This window comes from Maylandia zebra, linkage group LG18 (genome assembly GCF_041146795.1).
Source record: "Maylandia zebra isolate NMK-2024a linkage group LG18, Mzebra_GT3a, whole genome shotgun sequence".
NCBI lineage: Eukaryota > Metazoa > Chordata > Actinopteri > Cichliformes > Cichlidae > Maylandia > Maylandia zebra.
The window spans coordinates 6,954,916-6,973,007 of NC_135184.1; the positions used below are offsets into that span (position 1 = coordinate 6,954,916).

Sequence of the window (18,092 nt, forward strand, 5' to 3'; positions counted from 1 at the left end):
TGAACAGTGGAGGCTGTGGGTGCGCTTTAAACCACATTGGTGTTTACTCTACAGCAACAGTCAAGGTTTCTCTGCTATCTCCCTACCTCTGCTAGCTTTAACACACAGCTTATCGAGTACTAACGTGAGTAATGGCACCAAACAGCCTTAAATCTCTGCTCTGCTGTAGCAAAAATTTATTTCTCCCTCTACCTTCAGAAGCCATGACAGCCAGCAGAGCCACAAACAGCTATTCACTAGCAAGCGGTGCCAATCAAACGGCTGATTGGTGACAATTATCACAGTGAGCGATGCAGATGAGGCTATTGGCTGGCTGTCGCCATGGGTGAAGTTTGATGAGGCAAACTGCCACACTGGTCGATACTCATCTTTAGATTACAGCAGAGCTTTAAGTCTGGCTGACTCTGCATAGCTGGTAGTTAGATGGCAGGATTTATTTGATCTGTGGTTATCAGCTGCAGAGGGTGGAGAGTGCGATGTGAAAGGGCTGAAATGGGACTCGAGGGATATGAGGTCCAGTGCTCAAAATGAGCAGCTCGAGTCTCTATCTAAAGCTAGACTGCACTTTTTCTTCTGCGTTTTAGAGCCTGTAGAGACGAAACAGTCTGTCAGTTAACAACAACATAAGGGTGAAAGATGTTCTAAATTCACAGTAGCGCATTACTTGGGTAATTTAAGCTTAAAAAAAAACGAGATCGGGCTTTCTTGGCACATAGTTATGAATTACAAATGGCGATTACTAAGCCTAATATATTAAATCTAATGTAGAGTAATGAAAAGAATTAAGTGAGCAGCTGTTGTATTACAGGTGACATAATTCTCAGCAGGTATAAAAGCCCTTAATCTAAGCTGAACAATCTATTTTATCACTAATGTGAAACTACATCAGTGTGACACGTAATACGCTGAGCAGGAAATTGAGCTTACACTGTAATGGTAGGATAACAAAGAAATTGGAAATGTTATTCAGATTTGCTGTATTTTTATTCAAATTCCTGCATCACCAATGCAAGAATCTGGCATAAAATCACATTTAGTTTCAGAGAGAAGCAGGATTGTAAAAAGCAGCTCTGTCCTTTACAGTTTTGAATGTAGTTAAATTCAAGCAACTTTTTCAAAGCGGTTACTAAACTGTGCCGAATGCATTTGACGATCCTTTTTGAACCGCACTTTGGGCGTGGCTAAATTCTGGTGCTCACCAAGATTTGTTGTTGTTGTTGTTTTGTTTGATGACTGATGCTGACTTTTTATTTACAGTCAAAACTGTGTGAATGTTTCAGAATCTCGGTCTACACGGCGGATTTTACTTGTAAAGATTGTGGCTGTGAATTTATTCGGGTCGTTTTTCTTGCGATGAAAGCAATCTGGATGTTTGTCTCATCTTGCGATAGGGCACAGCTGGATGGTTAAAAAAATCTAGAGTACATGAAAGTGAAACTGTAAGTTTGTGCAGATGCAAAGACAGCATTTCGATGATATGACATTTTGTCTTTGCGACCGCTTCAGTTGTTTCCGAGCCACGGTTGATACTCAAAGTCTCTGCACTCGTCAGATTTATCATTTTCATATCCTGCATGTGCTTTTTCTTGAACTGCCTAACTTTATCCACTAGTTCCCTGATTTCTGTTATAGTCGAATGTTCACTGTTTATGTAAATGAGTATATTTTATTTCCTGATTACTTTTGATTCTTCTGTCCCTCCTCCATCCTCTAGAATGCTGAGCCCCAGATGCAAATCCCCAGAGATTTGGTAAGACACCACCCTTACACCGACCTGCAACAAACCTCCACCTCTCTTCTTTAACAACTCTTTATTTAGCCCAAACTCCCCCTCCTGCTCTTATCACCCAACTTATGCATGCATCCAGCCTCTGCTGCTAAACTAGCTGGTTAATCAGAGTGCAAGTCGGTACCCTACCTATAGTGTTAGTCACTAATTTAAATCTCTAGCTAGAGTCGCTGTAACAAGTCACAATTTCATGCTTCATCAGTATGTGGCTGTTGAAGTTGTGCTGCAGTATAATTTGCTCCATAACTCCCTTCAGAGCTGTGTTTGCCAGTGAAGGTGGAAGTTTGCTGTATTTGTTAGCTGTGGATAAGGCTGTCAGTCTGGCCTTGTTGCTGCAGACCCGCTCCGATATGTGAGGCGAATAACAAACCCAGTTTAGTTTAGGGGGAAATGCAGACAGTGCAGTGAAACGTGCACAGACACTTTGACAGCTTTAATAGATTAACGGTTTCCGTAATTGAGGAATTTAACATAAAGTATATAGCGTGCTATAAATGTCTGACAGAGATTCTTAATCTTGGGATTGTACCCTATGGAGTATGTTTCCGAATCTACCTTCTGTGAATAATCAGCCCTCATCAGGATGTACAGTGTCTCCAACTGTTACAGTGTGGTCTTTATGGCACACATTACCCAAAAAGGCTCTCGATTGCAGCAGCTGTTAAAAGCTCGTCTGTTTTTACTGCTCGTATTAAAAAGCTATTCAGATTTCCATAACTCTCCATTTACATGCCAAATTTGATTTGTGATTTAACAGACTTCACATCTTCACATCTGGCCTTACCTTCAGGTTACATCTGGCTGAGTGCAGGTAATTGGTTAGGTTTTTGCGTGGCACATTAGAAGTGTAATTGCCCAGTTAATCTGATTGGCGGTTCTACCTGCCAGCTGTGGGGATGATCCTTGTCGTGACGAAGCGTTATGGCGGGGCGTTGTTGACTATTGTGACTGCAGCTGGCACATTTCATATGTGTGCACATGTGCAGAAAAGATGACGCGTATCATTCCAGAAGCATTAGAATAAGTGCAGATAAACACCACTGTGTCTCCCGTTGCTGCATTTCAATGTCACATTTTAAAGTCGGAATGGTATAAGCCATCCTTGGAAGAATTGTGCTGTCTTCCTTCCAAAAGTGCACTATAAGTTTAAACTTTTGGAATATTTATTGGGAATTAATTGCTTTGCTTTTGCCTTTTACTCACATTTCTTTTTTCTCAGTAATGTAAAGAACAATCCAGGTGGTCTGTGTGGTTTGTGTAGCAGTTTCATGTGGTTTTGTCTCTTTCTGACTCTGATCTTTTTAGGAATTGATGCTAGCCTAATTATTTATATATATATATAATGTAGCAATTTGCAATTTGCGTCTTTAATGAAAGAAAATAATGTCCGTTTCCTCAATTTTGGATGTTTCCCACCCTAAAGATCGATGTGAACCAGAGCCAGACTGATAAGAAAAAGCACCACAGTCCTGCTGTCTCCTCTCGCTTCTCTTTTCAACTCCCTTCTTTCCTGCTTTCCAAACTCCAAACCTCCAGATGAGCCTTCTCCTTACCCTTTCCCGGAACATCAACCGCCATAATGGATTCAGTGCCTTTCAGATGTTATCTGTTGTCAGGCGCCTCATTTTAAACATCTCACTGCCGATAACAGCAACAATAGCAGAGGCACCATGATGGTGTAAGGGGCAGGGAGTGGGTCCGAAAGAACATCTTTTAATGGACATGCAAGTATTAGATAGCTTTCCAATGGAAAAGGCGGGATAACATCAGTGCCCCTGGGACAGCAGCTCGTTATTATTGTCCTCATTCTCGTATTAGTTTTCTTAAGTGACCACATAATAAAAACAACTATAGAACATTGTGAAAATTCAAATCACTCTCAAATCATTACTTATGTTCAGCCAACTGTCCAAAGTTGAAAAGCATTTAATTAAAACATCTAAAGCTTTCAATTCTTTAACAGTAAGCAAAAAGCAGGCTCACGTGCCGCATGGGGAGCTTAATTATGTCTGTTGATTTTCTTTAACTTTTCTGTTATGCATCTCTACAGTGCAGTTAGTCGTGTTAAAAAAAGCTAACAAAACTTACTATGTAGACAGCTTTTAGATCCGCGGCTTTGCCGGCACTCAGCTGGGTTTTTGGAAGCCGGCACAGCATGACTCATCCTTTGAGAGAGCTCTGTCAAGGGTTACACGGCAGACAAAATGCAGCAAGTGAAGTGGAAAAAGCACTCGCTTTATGAAATCGGTCCAATGACCCAAAAATCACGCGCGATTTTACAGTAGTGCTTTAGAGGTTGGCTAAAACTTTTAGTTGTTTTGTCATGTTTACGCGGTAAAGCCACCGTGCTCTCCAATCATTGCAATAAAAATGGCCAATGATTAAGGAGACTCCTGTTTCTTTTAGCACTTCATCCATGGCATTAGCGCCCATGACCCTCTTTGTTACATATTTGGTCAAGTCACTTTAAACTTTCTGGCCAAATAGGTTCTTTATTGCAAGTAGTGTCTTGGACTCAGTAAGTGGTCCATGTCTAAGGGGCTTCTGTGTCTAACCTGTTGACTTTGACTGCTCCCTTTAGCATCCACAGCAGCCTGTGACAGCCGGGAAACACCATTGGCTGATAGAGGTAACTGCTGCATGACATCAACAGCATGGGCTATTATGTGCTGTATAGGGGGAAAAGGCATGAAAGGCAAATGAGATACTTTGGGTGGCTGCACAAATAGACTGGGAGTCATTTAAGCAATCCATTGCTTTCCCAATGGTCTGTAAAAACAAAAGAATTTGTTGGGTTTTCTCTTCTGTCTCTTCCTCGCCCCCTTCTTCTCATTGTTTCGTCTCCTGTCTCTGTCTTTGTTAGTTCCCCTTTTCTTTATTTCACTCCCCCCCGCCTCTCTCTCTGCCTCACACACGCACACTTAAGACACACTTTAAGACTTAAATCCTCTTCTCTGCACCTGGCTGCTACAATACAGTGCTGATCAAAGGCATCCGTCTTTACATGCCTGCTCTGATAGTTTCATAATGGGCCCATAACGTGAACATTCAGCTCCATTGTTTATGCCATTAGTCATACTGGCTTATGGAAAATTACTGCAATGCTATATTGAAAAGCCATCAGCAGGAGCAGCAGTAATGCTACAGCAGCGCCGTGCCAAGATGCTATCTATCACATGTGAATGTTTCTCTCTGCACACAAAGCTGTTATGAAATGGTAATTTGTTAGCACATTTTGGTGTAATGATGAAGGATTTTTTCACAGCGTGATAAAGCATTCAGCATGGCCGCCCATGACACGGCATATATTTACAGAAGAATCTGGCAGCATTATACTGTATTTGTCTGTGAGGAGGTCAGAAGTGTGGTGCTGTTGTGTGGGAGGGGTTTGTATTTTTGTTTTTAAACTACAACTTGCATGACAAACCAAAGCCGTGCATTAGTGCAACATTTCATTTGCAGCTCGTAATAACAAGTCAGTCGGTGAAAACCGTGAGCGCATGATGCATCAAAGCTTCTATGTTCTGCTCTTTGTTTCAACGCTTCGTAACATACAGCACCCGATACAGCAGTTGTTACATGAAGTAAAGTACCGAACGTGTCCGGGGGTTTTTTTTGGACTCCTCTAAGGTTTTGCAAAAATATAACAAACATTACGCCATATTTCATTTATACAACTGTGCACAGTTTATTTGTTAAGCAATAAATGCTGTCAACGGTGGAATATGGGGTCGTAATTCATTTTTGATTAACTGAAAGAGAATGCACAGTCACCAAAGTTTTCATTCCAGGAAGTTAATGAAATTATCTCACATATTTCTGGATCATAACAGCAGACTCCATGGCAGGCATTCAGATTCAACCTTTGGAGAAAGGTTGAATCTGATTGGGGTAATAATTGCATCATATCTCTATCTCAAAAGATCTGATATGATATTCCTCACTCTGCATTTTCCACATTAGGTGGCTGGTTATTGCTGCTGCATGTCTGATGGCCTACGTCAGCATAAATCTATCTGGCAATAACGGTGACAAGTATTCTTATTTAAAGTCTAAAATGCTGGTGTCTTCTAAGCGAGCATAACTAATAAAACAAAGCCTGACTTTAAAGCAGTACCTATTGTGCTTTTCCTATTATTTATATGTATTCAACAGTGGGGACGCTGAAGCCTGAGGGTGATAGGTGGAACAAAAGGGCTAACACAGAGTGACTGACAGTCATTCATGATCACAATCACACCTATGCTCAATTTAGAATCACCAATCAATCTAACATACTGTGGGAGGAAGCTGAAGTACTCAGCGAGAGTGCATGAAAGCTCCACACAGGAAGCTCCTGGCTGACCAGTGGATTCCTGATCCTAGTCACTCTACACATGTGAGCCAACAGTCCTACCCACTGTCTGTGAAGGTTCTCAGTCATCCAGGTTATTGCAGTCTAAGAAGCTTGGAAGGAAAAGCGTCTGGACTTCTTGAGGTTTTTAAAGACGTTTCACCTCTCATCTGAGAAGCTTCTTCAGGTCTAAGAGCAACTGGTGGAGAGTCCCAGATTTTAAACCCTATGGGAGTGGGTGTAGATCACAATCAGCCAAGGTTTCAGGCGAATCCATTGGTGAAACCTAGCCCCACCCTATCATGTGATTTACTGAGTCTCTGTGTGAGGTCAATAAGTCTGTTAAAAGATAATATTACTGTACCTAACTGTACTGCTTTCAGCCTCAAATAATCTTTGCATTTCAATTTCTGTCCTTCTACTCAAATACATTGAGTAGTCATGACTGGTGGACAGTTCATAACTTACTGCAACCCTGTAAAGTTTTTCTGTTGATGGGGTATCTGTTGCTCTTACTACTGTACATGATCTGAATATTGGTGTTATCGCCACCTCAGGTAAATAGCAGCTTAGTGGGGTTTTTTAGCTGTAATGTAGCAAGAAGTCATTACTGGAGTTACATAACTTGTATCATTATTAGCACAGGAGAATAGCAGCAGTGATTAATGGTTGCAGCTCGGTGGCAGCAGGCACAGTGGTGTTTCTGTGTTTTCCAGCGGCCCGGTGGTGACACATACAAGTCAATCAGAGAGGGCCATTCTACCACAGAACAGGCCTTTTGGCTTAATTAAAGTGATGTTTCAAGCTGCCACCTGGCCTGTACCCTCACGCACACACACACACTACAGCCACCCATACAGCACATTACGCACACACACACTGTATGCAGCTACATAGACTATCAAGAGCCTTTTGCACGTTGCAAACTCTAAAACGCACGGGTCATATGGCACGATTTACACAAACACGCAACACCTCAGATGCACATGCACCACTACACATTTGCACATAAGTATACTCGCGCACTAGCACACACGGGCGTAGAGTGACTGGGAGCAGCTGCTAGTGTAATTGCTTGGGGTTGGATGAGGTTATAAATGGTTTCTAGTGGCCGAGAGAGAGGGAGAGCTAGAAAGAGGGCAGCTGATTAGTTTTGGACTGCAAGTTGAACGTGTGTGTGTGTGTGTGTGTGTGTGTGGATATCAGCCTCCATAAGGCTGTAAAGGAAGTGTCTATCAGCATAGTCATATCATAGAAGGATAGCATGTTTTTTTTTTTTTTTTTTTTTGTTCACACACACAAATCATACCAACACACACACTTCCTCTCTTTCCCCCTGTCACTGGCTTTCTCTATGACACACATACACACTCCACACACCTGCCTTCCTCTCCTCCTCCGTGCTGTGCCTGCCTCGGGTGCGTCGATCACACAGGTATTTGATATTCATGGTTTATTAGCATGGAGCTACAGCGAGACACATCAGAAAGAGTGGGAGAAGAGAGAGAAGGTGAGGGGGAGGGGGGACAAGTAGGAGTCATGAATAGAGGGGAGAAAAGGGGGAAGCAGGAAAGGAGGGTGCGAGAAAAGGGGAGGAGAGTGGAAAGACGAGGACGAGGGAAGAGGCTACGAACATTTATTTATTTTTTTCTTCACTGGAAAAAAGGATCATAGCAGAAACGACCAAAGTCAGACACTTTTTGGGTATAGTGTGGATTGTAAAGGGTGAGATGGAGTGATGCTGATGAAGATACAGGAACACAGAGCGAGGATGGCAGTGCATAAAGCAGCAAAAGAAAGCCAGGAATATGAAAAGATTTGGAGTATGAATAAGCAGAGATGGACTGTGCTACAGTAGGCAGCCAACAATGCTCTCCACGCCTGACTTCTCTCGACCAATTACACCCTTCACTGCCCCCTTTTTACTTCTCTCTCTCTTTTCAGTCATCACCTCCAGCCCTCCTCCCCCCCTTAAAATTCCCCTCAACTGACTTTTCCAGATGCCATCAAATCGACAGGTTTATATAGCCAAAGTCAAGCTAATCATTCCAGGCCCCGCAGTGGAGAAGGAAAAAGCAGGAGTCTGATTCCCCGTAATGCTCAAGTTTTAGTTACTGCACACATACAAAGAAGAGCAGAGGCTTTGAAGGTGTGAGACTTGCATTAGATGTGCTGCACTGGAGAGGTTTGGGGAGGATGGATGGGAATGAGTGAAAATGAGAATGCGAGGGGGACAGAAGGCTTCAGAAAGCTTGTGTGTGTGAGAGGGCTTAAATAGGAGAATTTAATGCGTCATCTTTTCCTTCTTTTAAGTGTCAAGTTTTATGTTACAGCCAAAATTTGGTCAGCAGTTAACAAAAAACAAAAGTTATTGCTCCGAGTTAAAGCCTGTTAATCCTCAAAGCCTCGTCCAGCTCACTGTCATCACCTGTGCTGACTTTGAACACTCCAGTCCCATCAATCTGTGGTTGTTCTTATGTAGAAGTTCTTCCATTTCTTAAGTCGGATAACTGAGAAAGAAGGAGCTGCTTACTTTATGGATGCCACCTGTGAACTAGACAAAAAGCATTTTTCCTGTGATTTCAGAGTTTTCAGACAAGCGGTGTTTATCTGAACCGAGTTCAAATTTGAGGCTCACATTTTCAAGTGCATCTTTCTGCACAGTACTTTGAGAAAAGTTCGTTTTCCGTGTGGCACAATCACTACTTTAGCGTCAAGGATAAAAGCAAAAACGATGGCTCTTCAAATTTAGATGTTTTAATGTTGGGTGTGCTCGTAGGAATAAATGATAAGAGGGGGAAACGAGGAGCCGAAGAGATGGGCGACGGAAGAACAAGTAGAAGCTGGGGAAGGGAGGTGGCGCAAAACAGGGAGGAGATGAGGAGATGGAGATTTAAAAAATAAATAAATGTGAAAGAGCAGTATAAAAATACGAAAAGCGGAGAGAGTGAGAGATACAGGCGCGCAGTGAGAGAGGTGGCAGTGTCTCTCCTTTTGTGTTCCACGTGGATTCATCCCTTTCTGTCGGCCTTTCATTCACACTCCCTCGCTCGCTCACTCTGTCATTGTCATGCTCGCACTCTCTCATTCTTCTCACCCTTTTCTTTTCGGCTCCTCGCCTTTCCACCCTCTCCATTTCCCCCCCATCCCTCCTCAAGCCCATCGCTACTTTCCTTTCCATCACCTTCATTCAGCTCCTCTCACTTTGAACCTTCTTTGCCTCCTGTGCCTGTGTGGGTTTTTTTTCTTCTGATTTTCTTGTTGGTGTATTTTCTCTGTCTGGTCTTAATAACAATAATAATCAGTTAGATAATTCAGGATCTCAGAAAAACAACAATTAAGCTTTATTTAAAAGTTGGTACACTGCGTCCAATTTAAGATAAATATTTTGGATCATGACTAAAATTTAGATTATAGGTTATCAGAAGGTTGTAACTTTGTTATACATAGTAATAAAATGTTACTTATAATTTTGCTTACACACTGTAAACAGGGATGTAGTAGGAGTAGAGCACATTTGATGCCCACAGTTGGCCTTAGTGGTAAAATCATGTACTTCAGAACTTTTCCCAGGCTGACCCACAGCTCCTTTCCAAAAAAAGAAGGAAAAAGTAGCCTCTCTGGCGGTTTATGCTAATCTTAGCTCCACAGACTTCTCTCCACAGATGGTACCATACCTGATCTGTGGCAGGCCCACTCGCTGCCTGTTAAAGTGCTGTCACGCAGGATGCCTCGTGAGTGGCACGCTCTGAAACCCATTATTTACACTGCTTCGCTCAAGCTGTGACTGCTGCCCTCGCAGCCAATGGAAAGACGGCATCCACGCAGCAGAGTGCAGGGATCGAGGGAAAATTGATATTATAGGTGTAAAGTAACTGAATTATATAATTGAGCTTCGAGATTGTAGTAAGAGCATCAGAGAAAATCTTTTGATTTGTTCCTCTCAGTAATGAAGAAAAGAGGTGCAGGACACAGACTGAAACACTGCTGGAAGTCTTTAACTGTTTTGCTCTGACCTTTGTGACTGCCTCAAACAGCACATTGAACCCTGTGGTGTGGAGTGCACATATTGCATGCTGAATGAGAGTCTCATCAATCAGAAAGAAGAGCAATGAAGTTAAATAGCAAAAATAAAATTTTGACATCGTCTTCAAAATAAAGAAGCCCAAGGTTTCGTTTTTGCAAAGATAATATTCATTATATTTCCACACTAAACCATAATTGTGTTGGTTGGTGGTGGAAATTCTTTGCTAGTGCGCATTTAATGTGTAAAATCAACATTGCAAATGCTGTAAACGAGCCTGCGGTGGTTTAACGACTGTTAATACCTACAAAAAGACACAATACTAAGCCCCCTCCCTAAAATGTTATTAGAAGCATCTGTAGCTTCAATGACAGCACGCATTTGCTGTGACATGATCTTGCTAATCATATGCAATATCACAACATTGATTTCCATCCAGAGTAGCACTGATTTTGACAAGTTCTCGTATTAATGTTGGTCGGGATTTTGGACTCTGTGGAGTCCGATGCATGTAAGAAAATGTCTCGTGCTCTCAGAAGTGATCCTGATGAATCCTGGCGGGAGCATGCCCGTGCTATTAGCGAAGAAAAAGTACAATTAATTGAAGCAACCTCTACCCTCTTTTATCAAAAACTGGTGGAACCAGCTGATGAGCAAGCACATTTTAGCTAACAGAGACCAGCATTAGCTAGAAATGCAGTAAGTTATAGCATTTAAAATAACAGGCTTAACTGATTAGTTAATTAATTAATTGATTTTTAGCTGAGTTTGCCATCTGTGGATACAGTATCAGTCTTAACTATGTCTACCAGACTAACTGCTAACTGCCGTTGCTGGAAGGCTCTCCAGTCTCTTTTGTGTTTTGGAAAGGCGAAAAGGCTTTGGAGCATCTCCGATGTTACCATTTATTTTGCTCTCAGGGTTACCAGATATACTTTCCAGTCCAATTATCTTGTAAGTTTTGCATAACGCTGTGTGAAATATGGCAGTTAAATTCAATCAAACTATTAGATTTAAATCTAAAAGGGAACAGGAGGCTATTTTCAGCCCTGAAATAAAACCTCATTTACAGATCAGTTCTATTGTGACTTCACTTTTCTTCTTATTCACTTACTCACAGCTCAGGAGTCACTTTTTAATTAGCCTTAAATTTATTCCAGCAGAATGAATTGCACCAAAATAATTAAATTCCTGTTGTCTTTATTATCCTGCAGCACTCGTATCAAATCGACTCGTGCTCTGTTTTTAATTTTCTCACAACTTTATTCCAGGTAGCATTCTTTTGTCTTTCTGAAACACGCAGACACCCTGACGGTGCTCTTCGTGCTTCCTTGTCCTTTATCTTCCTCCTCCTTCCTTCCTCCCCTTCCCTCCCCGTCCTTTTTACTCCATCCTCACTTTGCCCTCCTCCTCCGCCACTTTGCCTCTCCCTCCATCCCTCTTTCTCCCTCCTCGGTTGCACCCAGAGTAATTCCATCTCTCTCCCAGCAAACAAAGGGAGCTAATGACATGCTGACACCGAGCCCGATGATTGAATTCATTAGGCGTGCACAATAATTGCCAGGCGCTAGCGTGCACGCACCCATCTATTCAGAGGACAGCTGTCAAATAACAAGCAAGAGAGAATAGCTTTTTATTGTTGGAGCTGGAAGAGAGAGGGAGAATGAATTTAGAGAAAGAGTGAGAGAAGCACCTGTTGTGGAGGGGAAGAGACAGAGAGAGCACTCAGCATGTCAATTAGGCTGCTGTGTTCATGCGGGGTTACTGGGAAGTTTACTGCCTGTTTGACGCACTTGGCATCATGATTCAGGTGCGAGGTTTGTGCTTTTTTTCCTATAGGAACACTTTTAGTCAGACGTTTTTAGTGGAGACATTCAGCTGTGACTTAATATCTAAGCCACAACTCTTAGTTCTGAGGTGAGGCCCTAGTCCTGAGTATACAGGGATGTTTAAGAAGAGTACGTCTTGACATTTGTTGGCCATATTTGGAGTCTCCGTGTCCTTCAAACACTAAATGTAGTTGTGGCGTTGATCTGGAGTGCATCTGTGCTGTAATGATTTGAAATTAACAGGAGATAATCATATTGGACTGAGCTTGAACACCTCATAAGGCTGACATTAATCACAATATAGATGCAGTATATACTCAGTAATCTAATCAGAAACACGCACTGGCAAATTTGCAGTTATTGAACACTTCTTAGTTGTGTACCTGCAGATGCTTCACAGTAAATGCTCTCCAATTGCATTTGCTTTGATTCACGCTGCACTTTCAAGTACATGACAGAAGTGTTCAGTTAGCCAAGATATTGGCTGTTGTGGAGCTTCATATAACTGTGCAGTGTTTGTTGTTGGTGGATGGGAAGCAGGTTAGTGTTATGTCATTTCTCATTTGTCGGAGCGGGCTACAATCCTTCTCCAAAATTCTTCCACTGTAGGAGACTGCACTGCAGAACTTACTCGGACTTGCAGCTTATTCACTGGCACCAAAGATCAAAGCTAACACATCACATCCCAACTATTATAAGATGCCATTTTGATGTCAGAATGGATATTTCCTTAATTTATCTGGTTCAGCGTTGAGTAATGAGAGCCGTGTGCCTTAATTATACAACAGAAGTCTCTGCCTGCATATACTAAGCACCTGATTTAACACTTAAGACTGGTAGTCTAACACTAATAAATCTGTTGTAGATAATGAGCTTGCACTCTGATTTACCTCCCTGCTAACTGCCCTGCTGCAAATTATATGCAGGTTCTTTTCATTAACCTCAAGTAGCCAAATGAATGTCCTTTTAACTTTTGTACTTTTGCTAACCCCAAGAAGACGGAGAAAGTGTGGCAAGGCTGAAGGGGTGTTTGCTTTACTGCTTAGGCTAAATGCATGAATGTTTTTTGGTTTGGATGATTAAATATTTATTACGGTGTACGAGCATTTAGATGTATTTAAATGTGATTCTGTCTCGGCGGATTCTCAAAAGTTCTTTTGTAGTCGCTGGTCGGGTTGCTTTCGCTCCGTAAATTGGGCTCCATATCTCAATCTTTGCTCCGCCTCTTACAGAAGACAGAGGAGGACGAGTTGGTCCTGACCCCTGATGGGACCAGAGAGTTCCTGACCTTTGAGATCCCCCTCAGTGACTCGGGTTCTGCAGGTTTGGGTGTGAGCGTTAAAGGCAACCGCTCCAAGGAAAACCATGCAGATCTGGGCATCTTTGTCAAATCCATCATAAATGGAGGTGCAGCCTGTAAGGTACAGTAGCCTCTCTCATGAATAATAAAGCGTCTGAATGGAAATAAAGAAGAAAGATTAAAAATGTGTTCATTCATGGAGGCAAGTTTTTTTTTTATATGAAATTGAAATCTAAAGATGCTGATTCAGTTAAATCTGACTCTAAATGTTATGTACACCAGCAAGTCCTAACTGACACCTGGCCGGCGGCAGAATCATTAAGTTTAGAATTAAATCTGTGTGTCTTTACATTACATTAGAATGTCTTTGTCTTAAAGCTTTTTATATTTTAGGTGTGATTTTTCGATATGCCAAACTTTAAAAAGTAACTTTAACCTTCTAACAGGGAACGTGAGGTAAACGACTTTCCTGGTTCTAAGAAACACTTAAGCTGTGATGAGCTCTATGAGCACAAAGCAGCCTTTCTTCCATGGCTGTCTGTAGTGCTGCAGTCGGTTTCAATAGTCCTTCAACTTGATTGTTTTTCATACAAACAAGCTTGTGTTGACAGCTCATGATAATGGCCTTGAAAGCACTGTTTTCTCCAAGACATTAGATCATGACTAGAAACAGGATCCTCTTAGTGAGTGAGGTCGTTTGTCTGATTAGATCAAGGTTATTGTTAAACCGGAGGTGTAAGTGCTTTTAGGTCTATTTACAGCGTTTATTGTTCAGTCAGTAAAAATACACAATGCACTTTTTCCATAGTGTTAAAAGTTTAAACAGCATATGTAATTGGTTGTTTATTAAAAGGACGGGCGACTGCGAGTAAATGACCAGTTGATTGCTGTCAACGGCGAGTCGCTATTGGGCAAAACCAACCAAGACGCTATGGAGACGCTACGCAAGTCCATGTCAACTGAAGGCAACAAGCGTGGTATGATCCAGCTCATTGTGGCCAGGCGAGTTGCCAAAAGAAATGAGGTAGGAACCAAGGTGAAGGATGGATTTGAATGTCTGGTTCTCGGCTGTGTGAATTTATATAGACCAGGACAATCATTACTTTTTAATTAGAACCGCTGCTTTGCCGATTTTGCTAATGTGTCTTACTGATGATTAAATGGGAGTCTGAGAGGGCTTAAAGCCTCAGTTTTAGAACTTATCCAGCATATTGGCCGTTATATTGCCTGATGTTGGCTGTTTGGAGATAAATCAGTGTCAGAATTTCCAACGTTGAAAAATTAAAAGTGGAGATGGAAGAAACGCCCTTCAACCATTGACATTGCTTAATTTGTCCACCAGGGGGCAGAGCGTAAACGACTGATCCATGACTTGTAAAACAGTTATTAACTTATTTTAAAACAGCATTCACATATCACCTTAGTAAATGGGCTGATTCTTATATAGCGCTTTTCTACTCTCCCGGAGTACTCAAAGCCCTCACCTTAGTAAGGACTCATAAATAACTAAACTAGTGCTGTCAGCGCTAATGCGTTAACACAAACTGACTCGCGTTAACGCATCAAAATTGGCAAATCCCCGTTAACGCAGATTAGTCCGTGTGAGGGGTTCCTCGGCGTTAACGACTAACGCGATTAACAATTAACTCATCTGGAGCATTTTGGGCAGCTTGTCCGATTTGTCCATTCTCCACTCCAGATGGGTTGAGTGCGCTAAAACCTCATTTAATTGCGTTAATCGTGAGGACAGCATTAACGCGTTTACCCACGTTAACGCCGTATTAACATGTTAAAGCTGACAGCACTAAACTAAACATAACAAATGTTAGGGAAATCCACACATGTGGCTGTTATTTTGGATTTTAAAGTGACTAAATTTCATATTGGTCTGAAGAATGCTGTATTAGTCGGGATCTACTCAAGTTCAGCATCATAGCTGTGACCAGCACGCTTTTGTGTAAACCATGCAATCAGAAGATTTTACAACTAGTACAGCAACTATAATAATTTACTGTTTTTGCTCACTCTGAGCATATATGACCTTTTGCAGCAGCCGACTTGGCTTTCACAAATTCAAACCTCAGAGTTGTGCAGAGTTGAGCCGTTTCATTGGGAAAACTGTGGGGAAACATCGTGCCCAAGGCCGTGTCAACATTAGTTTTTGAGCAAAAGAAGGTGGCGTTCATTCAGTATTAATGCTCGGGCTTTTTTGTTACCAGCTGTTCTGTGATTTGAAGCAGTGTAGTGAGTTCTTCGACTGCTGCTGCTGATTCACAAAACATCCAGATTTAGACGCAGACTGCAGTTTGGTAAAGAACTGCTATTTCAGTCTGCTAGAGTCCAACCTTACTTTTAGTATTTTCAACTCTAATGGGGCAAATTTCACTTTCCAATCTGTTAGTATTCAGATCAGAATATCTATAGTTGCAGTTTCCATGTTGTTGGGGTTTTTTTTGTTTTTGTTTCTCTAAAATTTGGCATTGCTGTTCTTGAATATAGCCACTTAAGTCATTAGGCCTGATTTCTGTGAGTTCCTTTCCGTGATAAATATATAACAACCCAAAGCCAAACCACTGGGAAATACCCTTATAAGCATCAATTAATTATTTCATAAAATAAAAGGAAGCAGTCAGGTCATAGCATTTCACCAACCCCTTACATTCACTCCTGCCTCCCTCGAGGCAGGTGGAGGAAAAATACACGGCTGCGAACTGAGCTGCGCAACTTTTCTCCTCCCCTCAATGTCATGTTTTTACATTCTCCGTACACCTTGGCCTGTCGCCTGCTTGAAAGCTGAGGCTGAATCTGTGTGCACCGCTGCTGCGTGTCTGCAAATGGACGCGCACATCCGTGTGCACGTGTACGCCTCTGGCAGTGCCTGGCTTCTCTGCTCTCCTTTTCCAACCTGGTGTGTCAAAGTTTTGATTTCCCCTCGGTCCGCCTCGTAATTGAAAGCAGAGGCTAAGCCTGGAGGTGTGTCTTGTGTGTGTGTGTGTGTGTGTTATCAGCCTGTGTGCGTGTATATATGTGTAGTGAAGCGTGCAGTTTGTGCTTTTGTACATCCAGCTTATGCACATATGCATTTATTTACCAGGATATTTCTGCGTGTCCGTTTGCCAACACGTCCTATGTATATGCACACGCGTGTGTGTTGCCGACATGTCGAAGCAGTGAGACTTCACAGAGAGCGTGGTGGATGAATAAAATTCGAGCGCTGGGAGTCTCGTCAATCTTTGCTTCACATGCAGAGCTGGAGGCATGGCCTGAGGCTGTCCAAGTGTCTGGCTATTTATAAAAATAGAGTCCGTGACACTGAGAAAACAAGAGGAGGAAAACAACAATTTAATACACTTGTTCTCAAAGAGACTGGTCTGAGCTCGAAGCCCCATAGGCTCAGTATAGATTAACGCATCATAACCAGCCGTCAATCAAATATTACTTAAAATCTAATAACACCTAATTACTATAGGATAAGACCTATAGCTCATTTGACATTTAGCGACATATGTGATCAGATAAATCTTTATTTACTCTCCCTCCCGTGTCCCCGTCAATCCGATATCAATCTCAAATGTTTGCTTTTGCATAAATCACAGGCTCCACCATTTCCGATCTTTCCTCCATCCCCATAGAAACGCAGTGAACTCCAACCAGCCAACTTCCACATCACCGCTGGCACCCGAAGGGATCGAGACCTTCCAGGAGTTCAATTATCAGCCTGAATATGCAATGAGCTGCGGTGTGATTTGTCCACGTGCCCTCAGTACGGCGAATCCCATCGGCTATTACCGAGGCATTTCACCCCGGCCCCTCAGTCACCCGATTCATTAACTACCTCATTTAAAGTCAAGAGCAGCTGCATGCCGGCAGTCACAGCACCATATGGCGACCTTCGAAATGAGTCGCTCTCCGTAGTTGATTTGTTTTATCCATGTGAAGTTTTCATTAGTTATGTTTGCCATCGTTCAAACGGTTTAATCTGTTCAGCAAATGACTTTCTTCATTTGTAGTGCAAGAAAGGCATCCAGAAAAATTAAGACGTGTTAGCAGTAAAACTGGTAGAAACTTTTATTGGCATACTAACATTTTTTTCTACAGGAGGAGTTATTTAAAAAGGAAATGTCTATGATTTTCTTACCTTTCTACAAGAGCTATTATGGTGTCTTGCTTAAGGGTTTTGAATTTTGCCTTATTTCCAGTGTGAACTTATTGTATTACTCTACACTTCGCAGGCCTGTGCTGTATTTTTACTTGCGTGCATTTATTGGAAAGTTATAGGTTTCTGTGCTAAATAACGTCTTGCATTCACAACACAAGATCGAGTTCAGGGCTGCTGCAAGGGTTTATTTATTTATTCCTTTTTCATAAACAGACTTGTCTTGTCTAAATGACCCCGGTGAATCCCTAACAAGAAAGAAAAAGCAGTTTGATCGATGAGCTAAAGGTGATTCAGGATGTGAACATGTTTCTAGTCTTGCACAAAGAGCCTTCTTTTCTGTAATCTGCCTCATGACACTTTTGCCAGCATCCTAATATTACCACCATATGTATGCTCTCATAAACTGAAGTTTTCTGTTACATCCCTATCTATTCGGCAGTGTTTATAGCGGCACAACCATTCACTGAAGTGAAAGGGATCATTGGGCAAAGACCTTCTGCCAAACTCAAATTCCAGCCAAGCTAGTCATAGTCATTGATTGGAGTCATTTGGTCCCAGTATTGAGTCAAGTTTGATAGTGTCATTTCCTGATATGTGTTAACATTTATGACTGTTATCATTAGAGCTGTCATCACCTTCAGAAAGAAATGCAAAAACC

The 18,092-nt window shown here is 41.9% G+C and overlaps 1 protein-coding gene across 11 annotated transcripts in view; it reads left to right on the forward strand.

Annotated features, from left to right (window-relative positions):
• pard3ab (par-3 family cell polarity regulator alpha, b) overlaps positions 1-18,092 on the forward strand; it is a 248,872-nt gene that overhangs the window by 130,817 nt on the left and 99,963 nt on the right. For 5 of the 11 annotated variants that reach the window (XM_004565537.4, XM_076876530.1, XM_004565543.4 and 2 more), the window contains 4 exons: positions 1,715-1,750; positions 4,371-4,418; positions 13,208-13,396; positions 14,129-14,299. In XM_004565537.4, the coding sequence (XP_004565594.2) occupies positions 1,715-1,750; positions 4,371-4,418; positions 13,208-13,396; positions 14,129-14,299 (444 nt within the window). The remainder of the gene's footprint in view (positions 1-1,714; positions 1,751-4,370; positions 4,419-13,207; positions 13,397-14,128; positions 14,300-18,092) is intronic. The other 6 variants (XM_012923061.4, XM_012923063.4, XM_012923062.4 and 3 more) reach the window with 4 other exon arrangements.